We start from the raw sequence: 27,430 nt of genomic DNA, 5'->3' as shown, positions 1-27,430 counted from the left end.
TTAAACTGCTTCCCTCTTTCTAGCTATATATCTGTGTAAGTCTGATTTTCTTCAGATGGTTCAACCAAAACAAAATATCATAACAGTGTGAATGTAGAAACATGAAAATTGTGCTGTTTTCCAGATAGTAAAAATTTGCAAAAAATATATAACAGTGCTACTCTTCTTACTTTTGTTTTAGAAATGCTACTTATGTTAACTTGTATTTGTTATTATTTAAAATAATACATATACATTTTTTTTAATTAATTTATTTATTTTTTACAGAGTCAGAGAGAGGGATAGACAGGGACAGAGAGATGAGAAGCATCAATCATTAGTTTTTCGTTGCGCATTGTGACACCTTAGTTGTTCATTGATTGCCTTCTCATATGTGCCTTGACCACAGGCCTTCAGCAGACTGAGTAACCCCTTGCTCAAGTCAGCAACCTTGGCTCCAAGCTGGTGAGCTTTCTGCTCAAACCAGATGAGCCCGCACTCAAGCTGGCGACCTCGTAGTCCCAAACCTGGGTCCTTGGCATCCCAGTCTGACGCTCTATCCACTGCTCCACCGCCTGGTCAGGCCATATACATTTTTAAAGCTCAGTTATATAAAACAAGAGGTCTTTGGAGTCTTTTTCTAAGAGTGCAAAAGGCCCTTAAAATAAACAAGCTTGAGTATTTTGTTCATTTTTGTTTGAACATAATATTACATTATAAGATTTTTAACTCATTTTTTTATTCAAATGTTTTTGTACACTGTTTTTTCCCGTTTGGAAACTGGAACGTTATGAATGTTGATTGCTTTGTTGAACAGCATTGGACGTACCTTGTGCGTGTAAGCATGCCTTTCTGTAAGGTGTAGAGCTAGGGCTGGAATTCCTGGATGAGAAAATTTGCATATTTTTAACTCATCTTAAGCTTTTTTAGATAATATTGATTTAGTCAGAGTCTAGCAGGAAACAGAAGGCTCTCAAACTAGGTATTTTGAGAGCTTACTAAGAGGACGATTTACAAACGTGGGTTTAGAAAACAAATGCTAGTTGTCCAGTGTCCAGCACTAGTAAGGGCTGAGAGGCCTTGATGTGATTTGGTCTTTAAAGGAGCCATGAGAGGACCGCTGTGTGGAAGGACTTCCTGATAGCAGTGTGGCCTCTACAGAGGGCTGCCCACAGCCGGGACAGCTGGCAGGGAGGACCCTAGGGAGTAACTACCCTGACGTTGTCTCCTCCCATCCCCAGCCTTCTGCACATGGCCTCCATTGGTTGAGCTCAGTTTGAAGCCAGAAGAGAAGGGGATTTGATGACATATTTTTTAAGTCAGCCTCAGTTTCATTTGGAATTGAATTTTGTGTAGAGCATAAGATTAATTTCTTTCCTAAGTTGCTCTCCAGTTTGACCCTGTGCTGTTTACTGCAACAGTCCTATTTCCACTGCCCTGAAATGCCACTGTTACTATGCACCAAGTGTTCGTAGATCTGTTGACTCCGTAGGGTGTCTTATGGGCTGTGTGCCTGTCTTTGGGCCAGTAGACCTCTTACTGATTATAGCTTTGAGCGTGTGTACACACACACACACACACACACACACACACACACACACCCCTCTCAAAAACCTTATTGGAAATTTCATTGGGATTTTGTTGATTCTATAGATCAGTTTGGGGGAGAAATAAGATCTTTACAATATTTGGTCTTGTAGTTTATGGGTATATCCATTTATTCTTAATTTTTCTCAATGTGTTTTATGGTTTCCTTTGTAGAGACCAGGAACATCTTTTGTTGAATTTATTTTGGGGTGTTTGATTTTTGGATGCTATTTTAAAAATTGTGTTCTAAATACTGCTTTTTAATTGTTACCATTATGTACAAATACAGTTTCTATGTTTTGTACAATTTTTGTATATTGACTTTGTATTCACTGACTTTACTAAGTTTAGTTATTGATTATAATAGATCAACTGGATAATTCTTTTGGATTTTCTATGAATATAGTCAGTTTCTGCAAATAATGAGTTTCATTTTCAATTCTTACATGTTTCTTTTGTTGATAAAAATAAGTCCAAACGTATAGATGAAATTTTTTGAGAGTTTGATCCAAGAAACAGGACAGACCTAGAAGCAGAATCTTAGAGGATTGAGAAAGTGCTCTGGAAAAATGGCACTTTGCAGTTCCTTTTTTATACATTTAGAGTCAAAAGAGAATGTTACATGAAATCTATTAGCGGTAGATTAAGGAGGCGGGAGAAAGCAAAGGGGTTTGTCTGTAAGATTGGATAAAAAGCAAAATGGAGAGGCCCTGGCCAGTTGGTGGCTGGTTGGCTCAGTGGTAGAGCATCAGCCCAGCGTGTGGAAGTCCCGGGTTCTGTTCCTGGCCAGGGCACACAGGAGAAGCGCCCATCTGCTTCTCCATCCTTCCCCCTCTCCTTCCTCTCTGTCTCTCTCTTCCCTTCTCACAGCCAAGGCCCCTTTGGAGCAAAGTTGACCCGAATGCTGAGGATGGCTCCATGGCCTCCACCTCAAGCGCTAGAATGGCTCTGATTGCAACTGAGCAACATCCCAGATGGGCAGAACGTCGCCCTCTGGTGGGCATGCCGGGTGGATCCCGGTCGGGCGCATGCGGGAGTCTGTCTCTGCCTCCCCACTTCTCACTTCAGAAAAATAATAATTAAAAAAAAGGCAAAATGGAGAGATACATACTTGTACATTGGTGGATAGAGGATAGTTAACATTAACTTTTACAGTTAATAGAGATGGGATAGGGCAACAGAAGATGAGTTTTGAAGTTGTCCTGCAAAGGTAGGTAGTTATGGCTTCGGGAGGTCTGGAAAAGCTGCTGACAGTCCAAGAGCATGTTATCTTAGAGGCACAGAAGCAGTGGATGGGGCTCCTTTATGGCAAGTACTGAGCTTGTATTAAGGAATCGATATGGCCACATGACTGTGCCCATGACCTGCCCAGCTGGGAAATTTACGATCAGATTATCCTGTGTGATTCCATGGTCACTGAGCTTGTCAGCCTTGCTCCAAAGCCTCTTTTTCACTCACACTTGAACTTGCTGTATTGCCCCACCAGGACCTTCAGTAAAATGTATCTTGAATAGAAGTAGAACAGTCAGTTACCGCATGGTATTTTGATCAGTGATGGACTGTGTACATATATATATGACAGTGGTCTCATAAGATTGTAATGGAACTGAGAAAGTCCTATCACCTAGTGAGGTGGTAATGTCATAGCACAATGTATTTATTGCACGGATACTTACCATGGCGTTACCATTACCTGTGGTATTCAGTACAGGCTGCACAGGTTTGTGGCCTAGGAGCTTATAAGGGAACAGAATTTGTCTCCCCAAATATGTCTGGCTTAAGGATTATTTTAGGCTAGTTAATTTGAAGAAACAGCAGACATGGGAGAAGCTCTGAAAACCAAACAGAAGTTACTCTTTGTAAAAGGTAACTTAAATTTATAAGGGAAATCTCGCTTTGTAAGGGCGCCTCCCTCCTGCACCTGGAAGAGGGGAATGGCCTTATTTCTAGAAACTCTTATCAATGCGGAAAATTTCTGTCTGCATAACGGCCTTACGCTGTTTACTGCACTTTTCCTGGTAAACTCCCATAACTGACCCTCCCCTACCCCCAACATCTTTTGTCTTCAGTGGGAAGGTGATCTTCAAGATAGTGGCTTCAGCTATTTTGACAACTTACTTAGTTTTCCTGAGTCTCTCCTATGTATGCCGGAGGTATACTTATTATTACATTACACGTTTATATGTTTTTCTCCTGTTGATCTTTTTTTAATTTTTTTTTTTTTCAGTTCGCTTTTACTTTTTTTTTTTTTTTTTTTTTTTAATTTTTCTGAAGCTGGAAACAGGGAGAGACAGTCAGACAGACTCCCGCATGCGCCCGACCGGGATCCATCCGGCACGCCCACCAGGGGGCGATGCTCTGCCCACCAGGGGGCGATGCTCTGCCCATCCTGGGCGTTGCCGTGTTGCGACCAGAGCCACTCTAGCGCCTGAGGCAGAGGCCACAGAGCCATCCCCAGCACCCGGGCCATCTTTGCTCCAATGGAGCCTTGGCTGCGGGAGGGGAAGAGAGAGACAGAGAGGAAAGCGTGGCGGAGGGGTGGAGAAGCAAATGGGCGCTTCTCCTGTGTGCCCTGGCCGGAATCGAACCCGGGTCCTCCGCACGCTAGGCCGACGCTCTACCGCTGAGCCAACCGGCCAGGGCCTGTTGATCTTTTTTCACAGGGAGTCTCAGCCAGGCACCCAGTAAAAGGGAAGTTATTTTTCCTCCTGTACAGAGCAGTGGGCTATACCATCAAGCCTGGGTGTGTAGTAGGTGTGCTCTACCCTCTAGGTTTGTGTAATTACACTCTGTGATGTTTGCACAAGGATGCGATCGCCTGACAACACATTTCTCAGCTGTGTCCTTCTTGTTATGTGACCATGACTGTTCTGTTAACCTAAAAATAAAAGGTCAAAGTCAGAGACAATAAGCATTTATTTTGAGATGAAAAAAGAATAGCTATTTGGAAAGCACTGGTTCAAGCAGAAGGCCAAAAACAGTATTCCCGTTAGGAGACAAAGGCAAGGGGCGTTTATGAGAAAGGGAAGGGGACAGTTGCATCAGTAGACATTTGTATAGGGGCAGATAAGCTAACAGAGTGCCTCTAATTCTGAACAATGGTTTCTAATTTTCAGTCTTGTAGTCATTAGTCTAGTAGTCATAATACCCGATTTCTTGTTATCTTTGCAAACAGTTGAGATACAGAGCTGGTTTAGGTCCTGTCTAAAAGTCATTTTGCCCTGCTTGACCAGGTGGCACAGTAGATAGAGTATCAGCCTGGGATGCTGAAAACCCAGGTTCGAAGCCCTGACGTCTCTGTATTGAGGCTTGGATCATAGACATGACCCCAAGGTTGCTGGCTTGAAGCCAGAGGTCGCTGGCTTGAAGCCCAAGGTCATTGGCTTGAGCCCAAAGTCACTGGGTTGAGCAAGGGGTCACTGGCTCAGCTAGAGCCCCTGGGTCCAGGCACATATGAGAAAGCAATCAATGAACAACTAAGGTGCCCCAACTATGAATTAATGTTTCTCATCTCTGTCCCTGTCTGTCTCTCTCTTTCTCTCTTTCTGTCTCTCTTGCTAAAAAAAAAAAAAAAATATAAATAAGTCATTTTGCTCTGTTTTAACATTTAGAAGGTTTGAGGCATAAGATCTGCAAGGCAGCCCCTCTGGGGTGCAGCTCCGACCCCCACTTTGCAGTGGCTCTGTTTCTATTACTTTTTACAATACTGTCTAGGGATTTAACTTGTTCTCGCTCTAATTTTTGAGATGGATATTTACATCACTGAATTTTTTTCAGCTAATCGTTTCCTAACGTGTGTTTTAAAGGCTATACATTTCATTTTAAGTAATAAGCTTCAGCGGTATTCTACAAATTTTAATATGTTGTGTTTTAATTGCCATTCACTTCGGAGTAATGAGGATATCTTCATTGCTTCCACAGGTTATTTAGAAGCAAATTGCTTCATTTCCAAACATATGGGGGTTTGGGGGTTTATTTTGTTATTTCTAATGTAATCCCCCCTTGGTCAGAGAACATACCCTGAATGATTTTAGTCCTTTGAAGTTTGTTAGACTTGCTTTATGGTCAGTTTGGATAAGAGGCCGTTGCCCACTGGAAAACCACATCCACTACTGTTACGAATGCAGCGTCTCCAGTGCAGCCCTGTTCAATCTTACATGTTCTTACAGGTCTTTCTATTTATCTGCTTGTTCCATCAGTTACCGTGAAAATATTTCTCTTTTTAGTTCTGTCGACTTTTGTCTTAGGATGTTGCTGTCAGCGTCCCACCTGCGAGCCCAAGGTGTGTGCCTCCCTGCTGAGTGGCCCACCTTCCTGATGTTCTCCTAGCCTTGCCTTCTGTTGAGAGCTCTGCTCGGCCTCTTGCTGGGATTTGTGACTATTGTCCGCCTAAAAAAGGAAGAACAACACTTAGGTATCATCAAAGATTCAGTCATTTTTCAGAGTTTTCTTCTATCTCATAAACGTGGATTGCAGTCGATCCATTCCATTCAGGATTCAGACAGGGACAGTGTATTGTAATTGGTGGTTGTGTCTCTTCTAATCTCTGTTTCTCTTCTTTTTTTTTTTTTTTATTTGAAGGCACAGTCAGTTGTGCTGTAGCATTTCCCATATTAGGGGTTCTGTTGATGGCACCCCTGAGGTGCTTCCTGTAAGGTGGTCATTAGTGGCAGAGGCTCGAGCAGGCTCAGACCCGGGAGGCACAGGTGCCAGGCGGCCTTTCACTGTCATCCAGATGGTGACAGCCTAGCGCCATGACTCCTTCTGCGCTTATTGGCTGGTGAATTCTTTTTAACTCAATCTCCCCCCTTCCACACGCGCATTAAGTTTTCGAGGTTTTGTTTGAGTTTTTTTGGGGGGAGGGTTGGTTATACTTACAGAGTTTTAGCCTCCTCCCCCCACAAAGCAACAGTAATAATTATTATTTTAGTTATCGTTTCTCTTCTCTCCATATTCATCTGTCCCAAGTATTTTTTATTGGTTTTACCTATATACCTCTTTTTATTATTTTATATTTGTTCTGTTTTTCTTTAAGAAGGATGCTCTCTCACTTGACCAGGTGGTGGCACAGTGGATAGAGCATCAACCTAGGACGCAGATAACCTAGGTTTGAAACCCCAAGGTTGCCAGCTTGAGCAAGGGCTCATCCGGCTCAAGGCACGTATGAGAAGCAATCAGTAAACAGCTAAAGTGCTGCAACTATGAGTTGATGCTTCTCATCTCTCTCCCTTCCTGTCTCTTTCTCTCTCTCTCTCAAAAAAGAAGAAGAAGAAGAAGAAGAAGGGTGCTCTCTCAAAATGTGTCCATTCTGTCATTTGATTTCCTGATATCCGTTCGGCCCTTTTTCCTCCATTGTGGATTTCAGATTATTCCTTACAGTCTTTCCTTCCCTTAGTTACTTCTTTTTTCCTTATGCATTGCTGCTCTAATATGTAGAATCCATATTATATTAAATTCTGTTGGTAGCTATAAATCTATTTCCTAAAGTTTTCTTTTAGCTTATTTTTATATATAATTCCCACAGGTAATTTCTTTTTTAAAATTTGTAAGTTTCTTGTACAAATTTTTTTTTTTTAAGCACAAGAGACAGACAGGAAGGGAAAGAGATGAGAAGCATCAGCTCATAATTGCATCACTTTAGCTGTTCAGTGATTGCTTCTCTGAACAATAAGTGCCTTGACCCAGGGGTTCCAGCTGAGCCAGTGACCCCTTACTCAAGCCAGTGACCATGGGATCATGTCTACGATTCATCATTCAAACTGGCGACCTTGGTGTTTCGAACCTGGGACCTATGTATCCCAAGTCGACGCTCTATCCACTACACCACCACCAGTCAGGCTGCACAAATATTTTTGTATTTCTCTTATGTATATAATGTTACTCAGTGTCTTAAAGGCTACGCAGTGTATCTCTCCAGCCTTTGCATTCCTTCAGATTTTTCTCATGGCTTTAGCCATTCAGTATTCCAGCTGCTCACTAGGCATTCTACTAGCCTCACCTATTATAACAAAACCCCATTTAACATCCTGCAATCCCAAAATGTTAAAAGGGATTCATTGTTTTCCCCACAAAGCAAGTTATTTTTCTTGTCCAACAGTAGCTTTTCCAGTCTCTACTGCTTGCAAACCTTAGAGACTTGAACTCGTATCTTCAGTGGCTTTCCTCTGCTCAGAGTACTGAGGCTGCTCAGTCCCGTCCCGCTCTCTCCAGGACTCACGCCTTCTCCGTCCTGCGTTGCCGTTCCCCGCCGTTCCCCGCCTTTCCCCACGTCCAGGCTGGCCCTGTGCCGGGGCTGCCTGCTGTCTCCATTTCCTGCTTCTCACCTCTTGCCCCCCACTCTATTTCCACATGGCTGCCAGATTTCTACTCTTTCAGAAATGCTTCTTTCTTTCCACCACCCTTCTTCTGAACCTCTAACACCTAATCGCCTCTGGAGGACAACGTCGAAGGTGCTCAGTGTGACCCTGTGGGCTAATACCTCACAGTCCACAGTACAGACCATTCAGCTGACGGGACTTCTCACTCTGCCTTGGATACACCCTGCCTCCGAGCTTCATGCTCTTACTGGTTTAATAGGGACTCCTTTATCCCTCCTTTTGACCTAATAGTCTTTAAAAAGAACCTCAAAAGCCATCTAGGTCTGAAGTTTTGTACCTAGTCTTACAAAATTTCTGACAAGATGACCATGACTTTCAGTGCCTGGGGCTTGTGAGTTCTGCTTCAGTAGAGTTTCATACTATTTGTAATTTCTTTTTTCTTTTTTCTGTGACAGAGACAGAGAGACAGACAGACAGAGAGAGGGACAGACAGGCAGGAAGACAGAGAGAGATGAGAAGCATCAGTTCTTCGTTGCAGCTCCTTAGTTGTTCATTGATTTCTTTCTCATATGTGCCTTGACTGGGGCTACAGCAGAGCGAGTGACCCCTTGCTCAAGCCAGCTACCTTGGGGTCATGTCTATGATCCCGCACTCAAGCTGGTGAGCATGTGCTCAAGCCGGATGAGCCTGCGCTCAAGCTGGCAACCTTGAGTTTTCAAACTTGGGTCCTCTGCGTCCCAGTCTGACGCTCTATCCACTGTGCCACCGCCTGGTCAGGCTGTTTGTAATTTCTATAAATCTTTCTCTCTCTCTTTTTGTACTACTCTCTTTTTGGTGCCATATATTGAGTCTCATGTATTATTTGTATGTTTATTGTCTTCATGTCTAGAGTGTATGTTTCTTCAAGGTGCTTAATACCTTGTGAATGTATTTAAATACTTCAATGGAGTTTAATTTGAACTTTAAAGTCTTAAATTATTTTCACCAACTGTGGTCCTACCATGTGCCTTGGGGAAGGACCAACAGGATACAGTATCAGTTTAGTTACCAGTTATGCAGGAGCCCAACATTTGAGCTAATTGTTTTAGATAAAAGTTACCTCTTTAAGCACTGAAATTTAATATTTCCACTTAGACATTTATTATTGCCCCTCTTTGACAAGCACAAGATACCGATGATTATTTAACCTTGTTTTTTGATGACTTATTTATATTCGTGAGAGTTTACTCATTTTTGTAATCCTAGTCCTCAGAGTACCCAACATGTGGTAGACATATGTTGGAATTATTTCTGATAAAAAGTGTCATTGTTATGATTTGTTACCGTGTCATACATATAGGATGTATGTTTCTGGGAGCTTTCTTTCTTTTCTTTTTTTGGCACTAGTCTGTAATTGGGTCTCTGTAATTATTTGTCTCTTGTAAAAGTACAGAATCTGTAACTTCATGATAGACTGTAATCTAATTTTTGAATGAAAAAGTGAGGTGATATATATAAAAATTCATTAAGATATATAGTTATGATTCTTTGACTTTAATGTATATAAATAAAACTCAATAATAAATTAAAATATTCAGATTGCCTCTCCTCAGCTTTCTCACCCTTAATACAATCTTTGTTTTTATCTCTGAATGCTCTTTTGTCATATGGATAGCAGAGAGAGGGTAGATTAGTTAGATGAGAGACTTGATTGGGGAGGAAGAGCCAAGTCGGTGGTGTGAGAAGCCCAAGAGTTAGCCAGGGTTGTCTGAGCTGGTGCTTTGCTCAGAAAGCCAGCAGCCTGAAGACCTATGTGGTCAGCATGGGAGGGGCCAGTCATTACTCTGGCCCAGGCAGATGGGGACCATCTGGTCAGCGCAGATCTAAGGCAGACAGCCCAAATCAGTGACCTCAGGGCAGGGGCCCTTTGCCTCTGTCCTTTCCATAGCTCTGTCTAGGTAAGGAAGAGCAGCTCACGTTAGAGCCTGCAATTGAGCGTTACGGAAGGACGGAGAACGGCTGCAGAGATGGTTTGGAGCACTTAACAACCTTTATTGGCAGCCTTTCATTCTCTTGTTTTAGCATTAGTAACTGCAGTATTCAAAATAAGTGGTCTCTAGAGTGCCTTCTGGTGGCAACTGCCAAGGGTTTCAGCTCTCGCAAGCACAGCTGTTGGTTAGAAGCCCCCTTAGTGCTCCCTGGGGAGCCAGGCTGTGGGCTGAAATGTCAGCCCTCAGCCTTGTTTAGTGTCCACTTGCCCTTAGGTCTGGCACGTCCCCTTGCCTTAAATAAAAGGTCTGCATTATAATATGACGGAGTGTCCTTTCCAAATACCATCAGTTCCTCCGAGGACTGGAGCAGTCCTAGCTGCTCCTGTTTTTCTGGAATCCCCGGGGTCAGTTTTGTAGATTGCTCTCAGAAATCATTCCATGTGAGTTTAAAACCCCACAAGTCAGAAGTGTTCATAGCATCAGTTCCGAATGCTGGTTACTGCACTGATCAGGAAAAGTTTGTATCTTCTAGTCTAGTGGCTCTTAAAAATGATTGAGGACCCCAAAGAGCTGTTGTTTATGTAAGCTATGTTTATGGGTATTTACAGTATTAGAAATTAAAGCAAAATTTTAAAATATTTATCAATTCATTTAAAAATAATAAACCATTTATTTAAATGAATTCACTTAAACATATAAGGTAAATTATTTGTTATGAAAAAGACTGTTTTCCAAAAAAGAAAAATTAGAAGAGTGAAAAGTTCACATTTTTATATCTCTTTAATAATTACTTTTTCAGATAACTGTGGATATTCTTCTTTGATAGTATACCCAAACTTAAATGGTGTTTTCTTAAGGATTAGTTGCAATATGGAATCTGAAACTACATTAATGAACTTTTCATACCTTCTACTCTTGGGAAAGAATGACTGAAGAGACAAATAACTTTTTTTTTTTTTATGTGTTGATATAGTTTAATGTATTTTTTTTTCCATCACAGTCAATAATTTTAATGCAGTGACATTGATAAATCAGGGTACATATGTTCAGAGAAAACATCTCCAGATTATTTTGACATTTGATTATGTTGCATACCCCTCACCCAAAATCAAATTGTCTTGTCACCTTCTATCTGGTTTTCTTTGTGCCCCTCCCCTCCCCCATCCCCCCTCTCTCCCTCCTCGCCCCCTTCCCACCCCTCCACCTCCACCCCCCGTTACCATCACATTCTTGTCCATGTCTCTGAGTCTCATTTTTATATACTATCTACGTATGGATTCATATAGTTCTTAGATTTTTTCTGATTTACTTATTTCACTCTGTATAATGTTATCAAGGTCCATCCATGTTATTGTAAATGATCCGATGTCATCATTTCTTATGGCTGAGTAGTATTCCATAGTATATATGTACCAAAGCTTTTTAATCCACTTGTCCACTGATGGACACTTGGGCTGTATTTAGATCTTCACTATTGTGAACAATGCTGCCATAAACATGGGGGTGCATTTCTCCTTTTGGAATAGTTCTATGGTGTTCTTAGGGTATATTCCTAAAAGTGGGATAGCTGGGTCAAAAGGCAGTTCAATTTTTAATTTTTTGAGGAATCTCCATACTGTTTTCCACAGTGGCTGCACCAGTCTGCATTCCCACCAGCAGAGCAGGAGGGTTCCCTTTTCTCCACATCCTCGCCCAGCACTTAATCTGTGTTGTTGACAAATAACGTTTGACCTTTATAGTAATCCTGTGAAGTCATGAAGCATATATTATTATTTTATAGCAGATGTTGTTATTTTATAAGTATGTATTATTATTTTCTCTTTTTAAAATTTTTTTATTTATTGATTTCAGTGAGAGAGAGAGAGAGACAGGAACTTCGATCTGCTCCTGTATGTGCCCTGACTGGGGATCTAACAGGCAATCTCTGGGCTTTGGGATGATGCTCTAACCTAGTGGTAGTCAACCTGGTAGTCAACCCTACTGCCCACTAGTGGGCGTTCCAGCTTTCATGGTAGGCGGTAGTGGAGCAACCAAAATATAAATAAAAAGATAGATTTAACTATAGTAAGTTGTTTTATGAAGATTTATTCTGCCAAACTTAGTGAAAATCTGACATAAAGTACTTGGTAAGTAATTATTATTATATACTTTAACTTGCTATAACTCTGCTTTATAAATTTTATAAAGTAAAGTTACTTCCCTACTTTATTAATCACCATTACTGTGGAACTGGTGGGCAGTTAGAAAATTTTACTACTAACAGATACAAAAGTGGGCGGTAGGTATAAAGGTTGACTACCTCTGCTCTAACCAATCAAGCTATCCAGCCAGGGAATGATTTTTATTTTACAGATGAAGGGATTGAATCTCGGAGAGAGCCACTTAGGAATCTCTGTGACAGAATTGCTTGTGGTTTGGAATTGTCTATCGTGAGAGCTAGATTAATATTGGGAATAGATTAATTATCCAAAGAATAAAGTCCCTCTGTTCAAATTACTGTGTGATTTGTCTGATATATGCATTTTTAAAAAACACTGTATTTTATTTTTATTCTAGACTTATTCTGGACTCTTCTGTGTAGTCATAAATCCTTACAAGAATCTTCCGATTTACTCTGAGAATATCATTGAGATGTACAGAGGGAAGAAACGTCACGAGATGCCTCCACACATCTATGCTATCTCTGAATCTGCTTATAGATGCATGCTTCAAGGTAACTGGAAACATTAGAATACTCACTACTTACAATTTTTTAAATGGATTAGGTATTTTATTAGATGCTACAATCTTTTCAAAAAGTATTAGAAATTTAAGACTTTTTTTGTAATTAAAAATTAAATTAATAAATGTTTATTGTAAAAAACTTACTAATTCTTGCCTGACCAGTGGTGGCGCAGTGGATAAAGTATCCACCTGGGAAGCTGGGGTCACTGGCTCATAGTGCAGGCTCATCAACATGGGATCACTGGCTTCAGCAGGGGAATTGTCCACACAGTCTCAAAGCTTGCCAGCTTGAGCCCAAAGGTCGCTTGCATGAGAAGCCCAAGGTCACTGGCTTGAGCAAGGGGACAAGGCATGCACTGGAAGCTCAGTGTACAACTAAAGTGAAAGCAACTCTGAGTTGGTGCTTCTATTCCTCTCTTTTTTCCTGTCTTTCTCTCTACCTTTCTTTCTTTCTCTTTCTAAAAAAAGATATGAATTCTTAAGATTAGAATGGGAAAAATAGCTGTCGTGTTTTTTTTTATAGGAGGATGGCATGTTTGTTGCTTCATAAATACTCCATGTCACTCTTTATGTTAAAAAGCATCTAGTTTTTATATGGATTTGATCTCCACAAGCCAGTATAATCAGAACTCTGTTATGTTACGGGTTTTGTTGGTTTGTTTTTTATTTTGTTTTTTAATTTTTCCGCTGATTTGAGGGATGGGGGAAGGGAGAAAGTAAGAAGCATCAACTCATTGTTCTACTTATTTTGTGCACCCACTGATTGCTTTTTGTATGTGCCTGACTTGGGATCAAACCCATGACCTCAGTGTACTGGGATGACTCTGTCCACTGAGCCACTCGGCCAGGGCCTGCATTAGGTTTAAAACCAACAGGAATAGCCAACATGAAGAATAGTAGAAAAAGTGAATGCTTCGTTGGGGAAAGGAAGATTATAAAATATTTCTGATTTAATGCATGTAAAAGAGACAACAAAATTAAAAAATATTTGTTGAAGTGGTTGATTTTGATTGTTTTCTTTTGGATTCAGAATGAAATATTAATTTGAAAACTCATTTATTTGAATCATAGCTTTAGACACGATGGTTTATGGAGGGACATGTTTTTTAAAACCCAAAATGTAGCAGTTTTAATACATTTAACACTGCTCGAAAATACTACATTATATATGGGACTTCCTAGTGCTATGTGAAGTCGCCTATAATAACTCCTCTATCTCTTTTTATTTTTTAAAATATAACTTCTGTAAGGTATATTAAAATCTATGCACTTCTTATAAAGTAGTGCCATGATCATAAGAAAACAGGATATACTGTATCCACCTATCATCAAATTTTATAAGTCATGACAAGGTTGTCTTGGTGACTAGGTCTGAAGGGTGGTGTGAGGGAGTTAATAAAGTACAATACCGTTTCCTCCTTCAAGCTGTATTTGGATACTTTTATATACCAGGTCCTCTGAGGCAAATAGAAAGTACTTCAAGACTAGAATAGTGTCATAGATTGGTAAGGACAGGTTCAGTATCCAAAATCAACTTAGGCTTAACAAAAGACTGTATTTAATAACAGTTCTTAAGTTCAGAACCAGAGAAGACTAAGGATGACTATGGCAATGATAAGTTGCTGTTAGATAGTGGAGAAAGAAGAATTGTCAACTTCTTTGTTTTTGGTTTTGTGTCTCTGTTAAAAATAATCTTTATGTGCAGAAAACATTTGTATGAATGAGCAAACTTGGCCTTATATGGGAGAAGAAATTGGAGAAAATGCAGTCCTTCTGTAATTGAATCCATAGTTTCTCATCTAAACAATGGAGATTGCTGACTCTCTGGTCTTTGAAGTTTATAGAAGGGAGTTTCGGAAGGCTGGGATTGGCTCACTTATATAAGGTCTACAGGAAAGTTCTGTCCGTTTCTATCACAAGTTTCAACACGTAAGCACATATTTATTTGGCGCATGTGTGCCTCTCTGTTTTTATCACTTAATGTATACATACTGATGTAGCAAATTAACTAAAACAAAGTTGATTCACGTTAGTCTTATGTGTGAAGCGATAGTGTACCCATGGCTACTGATAAAGTTCATTTACGCCACTGTATTGTATACGAATTTCAACAAGGAAGAAATGCTACAGAAGTATGTAGAAATTTATTGAAAGTGTTTGGTAAAGGTACAGTTTCTGATAGGACATGCAGAAGATGGTTCGAAAAATTCGAAACAGGTGATTTCAACCCTTTCTGATAAGCCACGTTCTGGGCTACCATCTTTGATCGATGACGATGTTGTTAGACCATGTTGGAGCAAGATCCTTTTCTGACAACATCAGAGATCGCAGAAAGGCTTAATTCAGCTCAGCAAACCATTTTGGACCATATTCAGAAGATAGGATTGGTGTGGAAATATATTATTTAATAAAGTTTATTGATGGTAAGAAAAATTTGTATTTTGTTTTATTCCAAAAACAAACAGAACTTTCTGGTAGACCTTAAATAATTCCAATTTTTAAAATGGAAGAAGCTCCAGACTGCTGAGCTTAATGTATGTGCCAGGAAAGTTTCTAGAATCTATTGTTAACAGTCTAAAAACAAAATGAAAATTCGCGACATCATTTTAGCTTAGTAGGAAGGGAAATACAGAAGGCAACATAAACAGAGAATTAGGACTTCTGCATGGCATTCCCTAGTCTGCTAGGGTGTCCTTGTGGCTGTGTGCTAAAAAGTTGCACTTGAAGTGCTGTTAATGATTGAGGTTGGCCAGGTTTGTCAAGGTGTGTGCAGGGGACTGGTACCCTTTCCAAAATCTTTATCAATATACTTCAAGATGTGGGGAGCATGCCCATAAAACTTTTAGGTGACATAAAACTGGGAGGAAAAGAAATACAGTTGATGAAAATAAACAAAATTTTAAAATATCTTGTCAGTTTGAATGGGGAATTAGATCTAACAAAATAGTTAACAGGGGTAACTGTTAGTGTTCCAATACGGAATGAACAAGATGTGGTTGTGCCTGACCAGGCAGTGGCACAGTGGATAGAGCGTTGGACTGGGATGCAGAGGACCCAGGTTCAAAACCCCGAGGTCGCCGACTTGAGCATGGGCTCATCCAGCTTGAGTGTGGGGTTGCTGGTTTGAGCACAGGGTCACTGGCTTGAGCCCAGAGGTCTCTGGCTGAGCACAGGCTCATCCGGCTTGAGTGTGGGGTCACTGGTTTGAGCACAGGGTCACTGGCTTGAGCATGGGATCATAGACATGACCCCCATTGATTTGAGCCCAGAGGTTGCTGGCTTGAGCCAGGGGTCACTCACTCTTCTGTAGACCCCAGGTCAAGGCACATGTGAGAAAGCAATCAATGAACAACTAAGGAGCCACAGTGAAGAAGTTCCGCTTCTCATCTCACCCTTCCTGTCTATCTGTCTCTCTCTTGAACTCTCTGTCTCTGTAAAAAAAAAAAAAAAAAAAAAAAAAGGAAAAAAGAAAAAATGTGTCTGTCTGTCTGCAGGATGCCCAGAAACGCCAAGTCAGAAGGCCAGGATCCTGGGGGCGGGGGGACTCGGCTGTACTCATCTTTCAATACAGCTGTTGGTGTAAAAAACAAAAATGAGGAAGATGTGGCTTATACTACTATTAATACCATTGTTAATACGAGAATGAACACTTATTGACTATTACTGTGTGTCAGGCACTGGCTAATTGCTTTATGTGTATTATTTAATCCCCAACAATCCTATAAAGTAAATAGGATCACTTCTCCCTATTTTATGAGGCACAAAAATGTTTAACACTTGACAAAGAACATGTAAATAGAAGTATGAGCTAGGATTCAAAATCAAGGCAATGTGACATATTCCTACCCACAAATATAAACTTACATGTGAAAGTTTCAAAGAATTATAGTAATTGATAGTTTTGATTACATAATAATTATAAATTGATACAGAAAATTTAAAAAGTCCACATACCTGGCAGTTGTGTGGTATGTGGTATCCCATTCTATAAGCAGGGGCTACCTGCTGATGTACTGTACACACAGCACAACTGGGCTGGGACATCTGCCAGGGTGGCCAGTTGCACGTGCAGTGGCTGAGGAAGCTCACAGTGTCTTCCAGTGCTGACCAATCCAGGTTTTCAATTACAAATGTAAGCAAGTAGCTAAATATAACTGGGCCTATCAGGAGGACATGGAGCTAGCGAGGGTGCCATGCAGAGGATTCGCGGCATGTGGTCCCGCCGAACAGCTTGTTCAGTGCAAAAACAGAAGAGAGCTTAATTCTTTTCTTGAGTTTGGATTCCAGGGGATATTGCATCAATAAAATGCTCAAAAAATAATTTGTTGAAGTAAAGTTCTTAGACATAAACTTTATGGCAAAAACTACAAATTTAGTTTTTGTTATATTTATTATACCTATATATGTATTATATACCTTAATAATAATAGCTAAGCATTTCATGTTTTAGTACTAAGTGGGACTTAAATTTTTAATTTCCAGTTGTTCACTGTTAATGTATAGAAATACTCTTTTTAAAATGTACAGTATATTGACATTGTATTTTGTGACCTTGCAAAACTCACTTATTCTGGAAGGTTTTTTGTAGACGGTTTGGATTTTTTTTTTTTTTCTTTTTTAAGAGGAAGGGAACAGAGAGGGAGAGAGGGAGACAGAGACAGGGAGGGAAAGTGAAGAGGAGCATCAACTCACAGTTGTGACACTCTAGTTGTTCATTGATTGCTTCTCAACATGCCTTGACTGGGGGATTCCAGCCGAGCCCGCAATCCCACGCTCAAGCCTGATAAGCCTGAGCTCAAGCCAGTGACCTGGGGGTTTTGAACCTGGGACCTAAGCGTCCCAGTTCAATGATCTATCCACTGCGCCAACACTGGTCAGGCTGTTGGGGATTTTCTGTATAGACAATCATGTCCTCTGTAAATAGAGACATTGTTATTTCTTCCTTTCCAATTCTGTGCTTTATTTTCTTGCCTTGTGATGTTGAATAGGTATGGTGAGAACAGACATCCTTGCCTGTTCCTGATCTGTTCACATTGAGGATGATGTCAACAAAGTGTTTTTTGTAGACACCTTTTATGAGGTCAATGAAATTCCCTGTATTCCTAGTTTGCTGAGGTGTTTTTCTGTTTGCTTAATCGTGAATGAATGTTGAGTTTTCTCAAATGCTTTTTTCTGCATCTATTCAAGTGATTATATGGTTTTACTCTTAGTCTGTTGATATGGAGAATTAGATTGTTTGCCTTTTGCTTGTTGAGCTAACCTTGAATTTCCAGGATAAACACCACTTGCTCATCATCTGCATTATCCTTTTTATACATTGTTGGATTTGATTTGCCAACATCTTGTTAAGAATTTTTGTGTCCTTGTTTATAAGAGATATTTGTGTGTCATTTTCAGAGACTGTCATTTTAGAATGGGTTGGGAAATGTTTCTTCCTCTTCCGTTTTTCTGAAGAGTTTATATAGAATTGGTATTATTCTTTTTTTTTCTTAAATCTTTTGTAGAATTTACAAGTGAAACTATGTTTTCTTGGTAGGAAGGTTTTAATTACAAATTTAATTTTTTTATTGAGGTATAATTGACATAATATCATTAGTTTTACAAATTCATTTTCTTTCATGTATATAAGGCTATTTGGATTATTCCTTCTTTTTTTTTTTTTTCCAGTGAGGCAAACAATTTGCCCAAAATTTTATTTCTAATTGATAATGGGATCAGATTTTTTTTTTGATTATTCCTTCTTGAGTGAGCTGTAATAGTTTATGTCTTTCAAGAAATTGTTCCTTTCATCTTAGCTGTCAAATTTTTTGACATAAAATGGTTTATAATATTTTCTTATTATCCTTTTAGTATCTGTAATAGTGTTGCCTTTTATATTGCAGATATTGGTAATTTATGTCTTTTTCCTGATCAGTTTGGCTAGAAGTTTATTAATTTCATTGACTCTTCTCAAAGAACCAGCATTTGCTTTCACTGGTTTTTGTTTTGCTTTGCTTTTTCCCCTTCTTTCTGTTTCCTATTTCATTGATTTCTTTCTTCTATTTTTTGTGGGTTGTGTTTGCTCTTGTCTAGTTTTTTTAAAGTAGGAGCTAAAGTCATTGATTTGAAACTGTTGAAAATAAGAATTTGTCATGGATTCATTGAGTATCTCCATAAATGCTATGTGATCTGGAAGAGGTGCTTTGGAAAATAGTTATCAGATGAGTCTTCAAAACGCTAGTTGCATTTTTGAAATTAAATGATTTCCCTTAAATATCAAAATGAGGCTGGGTCTGGTCACATTTGTAGGTTGTTAAGGTCATAGTGTAAACTGCTGGAGCGCTGCATTTGTCCTTGAAAATGTAGAGGATGGAATGAAGCAGAAAGGAGGCGCGGGAGTGGTCCATCCATAGCTGGAGAGAATCTTGGAGGTTATGAAGCCTGTGCCCTATTGTGCTGTTGGTGACACTGAGGCCCAAAGGCAGTACAAGGCCAGGCAGACATTTAAGGAGAATAGACAAGTCTCATTAGGAGAAAGTTGTTTGTTCTGTTTTGGGTTGGGTGGGAGAGTAAGAAGCATGGGGGATGTGGAGCAGATTCGAGGGCCTGATTTTGGTTGTGTAGGTCTCAAATTTCAGACAGTGATACCAGCATGTACAGCAACAGAGAGAAAGCCATTCTAAATGAATTAAGAGATAAATTAATTTTTGTTAATTCTTTTGTATTTCAGTTTCTTTAGAACTGTAAACCAGTTCACAAAAGCAAGAAAAAAGAAAAAAGAAAAGAAAACTTGGTGTAGTGGAGTTTTGTAGAAATTGCCCTGACCAGAAGAGTTTTGGGATCTGATGGTTCTTATTTAGAATGAATAAGCAGAGACTTGTTAAAACCTAGTTTTGTAGGTAAAGAAGTTGAAATCAGCAAGGAAGCAAAGCCTCATTTGTAGATACATCCGTCAGTTTACTGCCGAGCTGGAACGAGAACAAAAGATTCCAGTTCCTACGATTTTGCCAGAGCCCAGCGTGGTACCTTGCACTGAATCAGCAGACCAAAGGCCAATTGTTAATTCTAGGAATAAAGAAATAAGACAGTTTCTGACCTCGGGTAATACATTCCACTGGGCAGGCAATGGTGGTGGTGTTGGTCTGACTCCAAAATGCGGTTCAGAGGAGGAACCAGTAGTTGGAGGGAAAGGGTTTGGGAAGGTGTGCTGGAGGAGATTCCGCTGGGCTGAGCAGGAAGGGACACGTGGAGATATTCACATAGCTGGACCTGGGAGGAACGGGTCAAAGAGAGGGTGTGATCTGACCTCGGGGCCGCAAACGAACAGAGGAGGCAGACATCAGCTGCGGCCAGTGAGGGCTGCGGGGACCAGAAGGAACGATAACACTGAATAGGAGCCACATGCATGCTTGGTTTTGTTGTGCTTCAAATAATGTTGCATTTTTTTAAAGATTGAAACAAGAACCTCCACTAGCAAAGAAGATTACAGCTTGCTTAATTGCAACACTCACTTTTGTGTGGTAGTCTGGGACCAAACCACAGTCTCTCCAAGGAGTGCCTGTATTAGGAATTAAATTAGGCTTGAGCGGCCGGTCAGTAATATAACTCAGTTTATACATAGAATATATGAATGATTGGCTTACTTTACTAATGTTACATGAACAGAGCATGACACAGTGAGAGAACTGGATTTAGGACTATAATAGGGTTGGGGAAGAGTTCACCTGACCTGAGAGGTGTAGAGTTTCTAATATTTTATAGGCTATTACTGTAATGTCATTATATCAGATCTTTTAAAAATTGGAAAAAATGGTCATCTTCTTTTTGTTTTGTTTTGTAGATCGTGAGGACCAGTCAATTCTTTGCACGTAAGTAAATGTTGACTTTTTAGGTTTGTTCTTGATTCCGTTGGCAAGTGAAGGAATTTTTTTGTATGGAGAAAGGGTAAAGTAGAGCAATAACTTTAAGAGTTTGATGTAAACATTGTAGTTTTCATTTTGAGACTAAGATTATATAAGTTGCTTAAATTTGGTATTACAGTTTGGTCGTCAAACTGGGATTTTCACACATTTCATAATGTTCATCTGTGAAATTTACATCTTTAGTTTGTATGTCCAAATGTTGACCTACTAGAAGTTTCAGTAATTTATTCATGTTACCTAATAGCCATTATTATTATGTGCCTCGGGTACTGTGTGCTGAGTACTCGAGACTTAAGATTGAATAAAACAATATCCAAAGGAAAGATGATTAGATTTGCACCTTAGAAAGACCACTCTGGTTGTAGTATGAAAAATGGATTGGAGAAAAGGTTAAAGTGGGAAAACCAGTAAGGAGCTGGCTGCCTGCTATCTAGGCAAGAGTTGGTAACAACTTCAGTTAGAGCAGTGGCCTGGAACCTAGAGAAGAGTGGCTGAATTTAAGCGGGGTGCAGTTTGGGAGACGGACCCACCAGGACTTGGTGATTGATATGCCGAGGAAAGAGGAGCAGAGAGAGAAGGTGGAGTTACGGTGATGTCAGGGTGTTTCCTGATGTGTAAAGGTGGGGAGGAGAGCAGATTTGGAGTAGAGGATAAGGAGTTTGGGTGCTGACACCTTGACTTTGAGGTGCCCATGGCTAATCTGAGTGGAGCTGTCCCCCGGGCTCTTGGACATGTGGACGTGGGGCCCAGGAGAAGGAGAGCTGTGCCAGAAGGCTTGTCTGGTGCATCACCAGCCGGACGGTAATGGAAGCCGTGCCAGGGCTGAGGTTGCCTCAGAAGACGTGTTGAGACAGAAGGCAGGGTGTGCAGTCCTGGGGAAAGGTGACATTTAAGGGTCCAGCTGAGGAGGCTACAGAGCCCTTGCACCCAGTAGATAGCTTCAGTCCGTGCTGTATTACAGCCCTACCACCTGCATCAGTGACACACTCACGGGGCCGACCCAGTGAGCCCCGAAGCCCACGGTGGCCAGTCCTGCTCTGTAGGGTCAACTCCTGCACAGCCGCTCCTCCACTGTAGTCACACTGATCCTTGAAGCTGATAGCCTGGGGGTCAGTCCGTCCCAGTAACACCATCAGCAATCCAGGCTCGAGTACAACAGGACAGTGCACAAGCCCACACGGGGCGCACCTGGAGCGCCCCATTCAGGTGGCTAGGGCGGCCGTACTCCTGGGCCCTACAGGACACCTACTGCATAAGGCCACTCGACTAAATCGGGGTGGCAGTCTACCCAATATATAGAAACAAACATAGGGAAGCAGCCAAAACATGGGGACAGAGAAACATGTCTGAAATAAACGAACAGGAGAACTCTCCAGAACTGAATGAAATGGAGGCAAGCAAACTATGAGATACAGGGTCCAAAACAATGGTTATAAGGATTCTCAAGGAACTTAGTGAAGACAGAAACCATGAAAAAGAACCAGTCAGAAATGAAAGATACACTAACTGAAATGAAGAGTAATTGACAGAGAATCAACAGTAGAGTAGATGAAGCTGAAAATCAGATCAGTGATTTGGAATATAAGGAAACAAAGAACACCAATTAGAGCAACAAAAAGAAAAAAAGAATCCAAAAAACAAAGATAGTGTAAGGAGCCTCTGGGACAACTTCAAACATACCAACATTCACATCATGGGGGTGCCAGAAGGAAAAGAGAGAGAGCAAGAAATTTAAAACCTATGTGAAAAAATGACAGACAACTTCCCCAACCTGGTGAAGGAAATAGACATCAAAGTCCAGTTAGTCCAGAGGGTCTCAAAAAAGGTGAACCCAAAGAGGCCCACACCAAGACACATCAGAATTAAAATGCAAAAGGTTAAAGACAAAGAGAAAAATCTTAAAAGTAGTATGTTGTTTTTCAAATTGAGGTTATCTAAAGCAAGAACTTCAAGCAAAGGGTGTTTTTGAAGCTAGGCTGAACTTGATGTTACAAGTAGCCAGAAAGAATAAAAACAAAAGTAACTAAGATCCAAGAAAAAGGTTTCTTGTTGGGAAAACACCTACGGTCCAGAAATACTCAGAGGAAGATCCCAGAATTGATCACTTATTAATGATCTGCCTTACTGCTTCTGACCACTTGTTTTTTATTGGATTGTACATCCCTTTGAGAAGCTAGTAAAAGCCGTAGAAGCCATAGACCTCTTTAGAAAACACAAATGCCTTCAGATTAGAAACTCCTGATCTTTTATGTCGGGAAGTGTTGCAACAGACACAGGGCACCCCACCCAGCTGGCTCCTTGCTTTGTTGAGCGGTTAACCTTGCCCTTGCAGCGTGGAGAACAGCGGTGAGACAAGCAGCCGCTCAGTCTAGAACGCCTGGATCAGTAGATTGTGTGTTGTTGGTGGAAATGAGGACAGATTCCCTTTGTCCTCCTGCTCTCTGAGATCTTGTCCTGTTCTAATTTTTTTCAAGAGAAGTCTGCTGAGCTCTTTTTTTGGTTCCCTTTCCCTGTTACTTTTGTTCAAACTGCTTTATTTTCTTCACTTCCATCTGGGACAGATGTGCCCTTGCCTTTTTAAAAAAATCTTTTTCTAAGAATTTTATTCCTTTGATCCTGCCACCTCTTACTGACACCTTTTGTTGTTGTTGTTATTCAGTGAGAGGAGAGGAGGCAGAGACAGATTTCTGCATGTGCCCCAACCAGGATCCACCTGGCAAGCCCCCTACTAGGAGATGCTCTGCCCATTTGGGGCACTGCTCTGTTGCTCAGCAACTGAGCTATTTTAGTGTCTGAGATGGAGGCCATGGTACCATCATTAGCACCCGGGGCCAACTTGCTCCAATTGAGCCATGGCTGCAGGAGAACGAGGGGGGGCGGAGGGAAGGAGAAGCAAATGGGCGCTTCTCCTATGTGCCCTGACCAGGAATCAAACCCGGGACATCCACACGCCGGGTCAACACTCTACTACTGAGCCAACCAGCCAAGGCACTCTTACTGACATCTACCAAAAAAATATTTGGGTTAATTTAATACCATTTAAAAATAACAATTTTCTAATGACTGCTGATAGTTTGTTTTTCTTATTTTCTTTTTATTTTCTACTACCATATTTCCTCATGTATAAGATGCTCCCATGTATAAAACACACCTTAACTTTGGGGACTGAAATTTGAAAAAAAGTGTATTGCATAAGATTATTGCACTCAAGTGTTATTCATCATAAAAATTCATACAACTCCTCATCCGTGTGAAAAGGCGGGAAATGCAAGTAAAAAAATCTACACCCACTGTATAAGATGCACTCAGTTTTTAGACCCCCAATTTTTCGAAAACATATGCATCTTATACGTGGGGAAATATGGTAATTCTTGTTTCAACTCAGTTTTATTTTGTCAAGTATCGTTTTGGACTGTGTGCACTACACTTCTTGAAGGTGGCCTGTGTTGATATTTCCTGCAGGGGTGAATCAGGTGCTGGGAAGACAGAAAATACGAAGAAGGTCATTCAGTACCTTGCTCATGTTGCTTCCTCACATAAAGGACGAAAGGACCATAATATTCCTGTAAGTTTTTGTCCTTTTAAATCTTCGATTTATACCTTTATAATTTCAGAAACAAGGAAGCAGATCTCCCCAGTGTGCTGCTGTGATTGACAGCTCCCTTGTCTCTACTGCTCCCTGCTCTTTTTTCACTTAAAAGAGAGGACGTTGATCAGGAAAATTGCCATCAACTAGTTATTCTAACAGGGAAAACTGGAATTGTGGTGTGGCTTGAAGCCTAATTTCTTGCAAAGATCTGGTAAGACTGGTTAAAATTTGATGAGCAGTGCCTGTGAAGACTATTTTTCATCAAAAGAAGATCTTCAAATATTTTTAGCAGTTCTTCCTGAACTTTGCAGAACAGCCTGTTGCTACTGCCCATAGCAGCTTGCAGGAGGGTAGAAATTTGGGGAGAATTGAAGATAAAAAGAGGCTAAGAATATAAATGTCACTTATCCTTAATTTGTAGATGTGCAGAAGCATTAGCTCATATGGCCTGAAAGAAGGCCAACCCCCCCCCCCCCCCCCAGCTCTCCCAGGTCTAAACTGGGCAGCGACTGGGGCGTTGAATGTGGCTCTCTGCTAGGGAAAGACCCAGTCTTGCTAATAACTCCGCATTTATCTGTTTGTAACAAACAGCAGGAATCGCCTAAACCAGTAAAACACCAGGCAAGTGCTTTTCTTTCTGCTTCTTAGTCTTGAGTGTTTGCACTAATTTTTGTCTTTCAATTGAATTTCTACTACAAACAAATACTGTTAGTTCTGAGCAAGATTTATTATGAAAACAATTTTCATTTTGAACATTTGTTGCTTTAGAGGCTTATTCTTTCTGTGAGAAGCAGCATGCCGTTTGCTTTGAATTTGTTTTCTAGATGAATTTTAATAATTATGTACCCTTTTATCATGACATTGAATTGCATGGTTATGAAGCCTACAAATTCAAGTTTTCATATGCCAAATCCTAGGTGGAATTGTTTTAATACTTCTTAATCACTTGGAAGCCTGGCCTTGTGCCTTATATTAAATTTTGAATTTGGGGCTGCAGTTTTAAAGGTGGTATCTTTTGTATTAACACATTTCTAATCTGTTACAGTTTAATGGCCATGTGTGTTTTCACCTAATGGTTTCAGTGTATTTGATAAAGTTAGAATTTTTTATCCACAGCAAGCAGTAGAGGAATGCTGCTCTTCCTGATTAGTGGTACCCACCTTTTTAGCTCTGCAGAGCAGAGCAGTGAGCCCACCACAGACTGGAGCGCTCACTGCTGCCCGGGAGGAGAGGGAGGACAGCGGAGCCAGTGCCTCAGGCAGAAGGGGACGTCTGTACTCGGACTCAACCCTTTCCCAGCATTGGACTAGCCTTGGTTTGTCTTCCCAAACATAACCGTCCAAAGCTAACATTAAGCATGAAAGGATGTTGGGTTATGGAAATAATGTCTTACTGTAAAGAAACTACCATAAGTTTCTATTCTGAATAGAAATAGTCACAGATACTAAAATTTTTCAGTATCTTTCTTAAAACTGTAAGACATTCTCAGATCGTAAAGCTGTACTGTGCCTCTGAAGGCCTGTGGTGTTCTGCTCGTTTAGCTGCAGACCCGGCCATTCGTGCAGACGGACTAGAAGGGTTAATGAGATCAGCATTATCCCCTAGGGTATTGGAAGGCTTCTGTGCCCCTTGAAGAAGGAATGCTAGGCCCTGGCCGGTTGGCTCAGTGGTAGAGCGTCGGCCTGGTGTGCAGGAGTCCCGGGTTCGATTCCCGGCCAGGGCACACAGGAGAAGTGCCCATCTGCTTCTCCACCCCTCCCCCTCTCCTTCCTCTCTGTCTCTCTCTTCCCCTCCCACAGCCAAGGCTCCACTGGAGCCAAGCTGGACTGGGCACTGAGGATGGCTCTATGGCCTCTGCCTCGGGTGCTAGAATGGCTCTGGTTGCAACAGAGCAACGCCCCAGATGGGCGGAGCATCGCCCCCTGGTGGGCATGCCGGGTGGATCCCGGTCGGGCATATGCAGGAGTCTGACTGCCTCCCCATTTCCAACTTCAGACAAATTAAAAAAAAGAAATTAAAAAAAAAAAAAAAAAAAAGAAGGAATGCTAGGCCAGAAAGCAGCTTTCCTTCATGCTTCCCAGGTACATGCTCCATGACCTGTGACTATGTCACTTGAGTCAAGTACAGATTTAGGTTTTCCAGTCCTCTGTGGAGTACATTATTGTTAATATTTGGTTTCGATGTCATTTTAAACTGCTGTGTGTGTGTGGATCCCTGTTGAACGTGTGTAGCATGCCAACCCCTAGATTTCACTTTGGGTCACATCCATTCCTCGGTAGCAAGTTCTCTCAAAGAAGGCAACACCTTTGCTGGCCGCGCGTCACTGTCCTTGTTATTTGCATGTCTTACTGCATGTGTTTCCTGTGCACAGAATTGTCAGTGCTGCTCTTCCCATGTTTATGTTAATGACAGTCTTGTCGAGGCGGAGCTATGCTTGTGTTTTTAGAAACATAAGAACAGTGATTCTCAATTAATTTTCTTCCCCAGCACACTTAAGGAACATGAGATATTCATGAGTAGCAAAAAGTGGATACACCCTGGAGAGAGGGTCCTATCAAGAAATTATATACTTCCTTCTCCCTCCTGGGGTGCCTCTCTTCATGACTACCATACCCCAATTTGAGGATGACTACCAGAGTAGTAATTATAATGTTGAAAGTGTATACTTTGCAGGTCTGTGGGGTTTGGCTTGATACCACCAGTTTGTGAATTTACATTGAACTTCCTATAAAACTTCCTCAGGTTCCCATAAAATGAACTCCTAGCATTTTATCATTAGACTATAGTATGAATTATAAAAATAATAAGAAAGTCTCCTGATTTGGGGTCTTTTATTTACTTATTTGTCTATTTGCTTAGTCTTAAAATTGAGCTTTATTTATTGAGGTGTAATTCGTGTACAGTAAAATTCACTCATTTAAAGTATACAGTTCAGAAGATATTCAGTGCTGTAAAGGGAATGCCCCCCTTACCTGAAGCTGGTGTTCTCTGACAGCTTTCACATTCTGATTATGTATTCTGAGGGAGCCAGTCCATCAAGGGCTTTTGCATGAGGTGAAACATAGACTCACTGATGGAAATCCTCTATCACAAAATAATACCTAACATTGTTAATGATGACCCTCAGTTATTAAAATTGGTTTGGGAGACTATGTGTAAGAAATTTTGGTAGCATATAATATTTTGAAAGATTTACATCAGAAATAATTGGGTGGTTTTGAAGTTAGTAAATTGAAGATCCACTGGACAGGGAGCATATCATCTAATGCCAGGAAAGTGATTCAGTACTTTGTCGTGTGAGAGTCATGACTGGTCTCAACAGAACACAGTGGTCGGCTGGAAGGGAGACCTGTGGGAGTCTGG

At 40.8% G+C, this 27,430-nt stretch overlaps 1 protein-coding gene across 5 annotated transcripts in view; it reads left to right on the top strand.

Annotated features, from left to right (window-relative positions):
* MYH10 (myosin heavy chain 10) overlaps positions 1-27,430 on the top strand; it is a 119,897-nt gene that overhangs the window by 11,932 nt on the left and 80,535 nt on the right. For 4 of the 5 annotated variants that reach the window (XM_066364851.1, XM_066364847.1, XM_066364849.1 and 1 more), the window contains exons 3-6: positions 12,410-12,566; positions 20,397-20,424; positions 23,941-24,043; positions 24,659-24,688. In XM_066364851.1, the coding sequence (XP_066220948.1) occupies positions 12,410-12,566; positions 20,397-20,424; positions 23,941-24,043; positions 24,659-24,688 (318 nt within the window). The remainder of the gene's footprint in view (positions 1-12,409; positions 12,567-20,396; positions 20,425-23,940; positions 24,044-24,658; positions 24,689-27,430) is intronic. The other variant, XM_066364848.1, reaches the window with a different exon arrangement.

Source organism: Saccopteryx leptura, chromosome 2 (genome assembly GCF_036850995.1).
Source record: "Saccopteryx leptura isolate mSacLep1 chromosome 2, mSacLep1_pri_phased_curated, whole genome shotgun sequence".
In the NCBI taxonomy this organism is placed as follows: Eukaryota; Metazoa; Chordata; class Mammalia; order Chiroptera; family Emballonuridae; genus Saccopteryx; species Saccopteryx leptura.
This window is presented reverse-complemented; position numbering and strand designations above follow the sequence as displayed.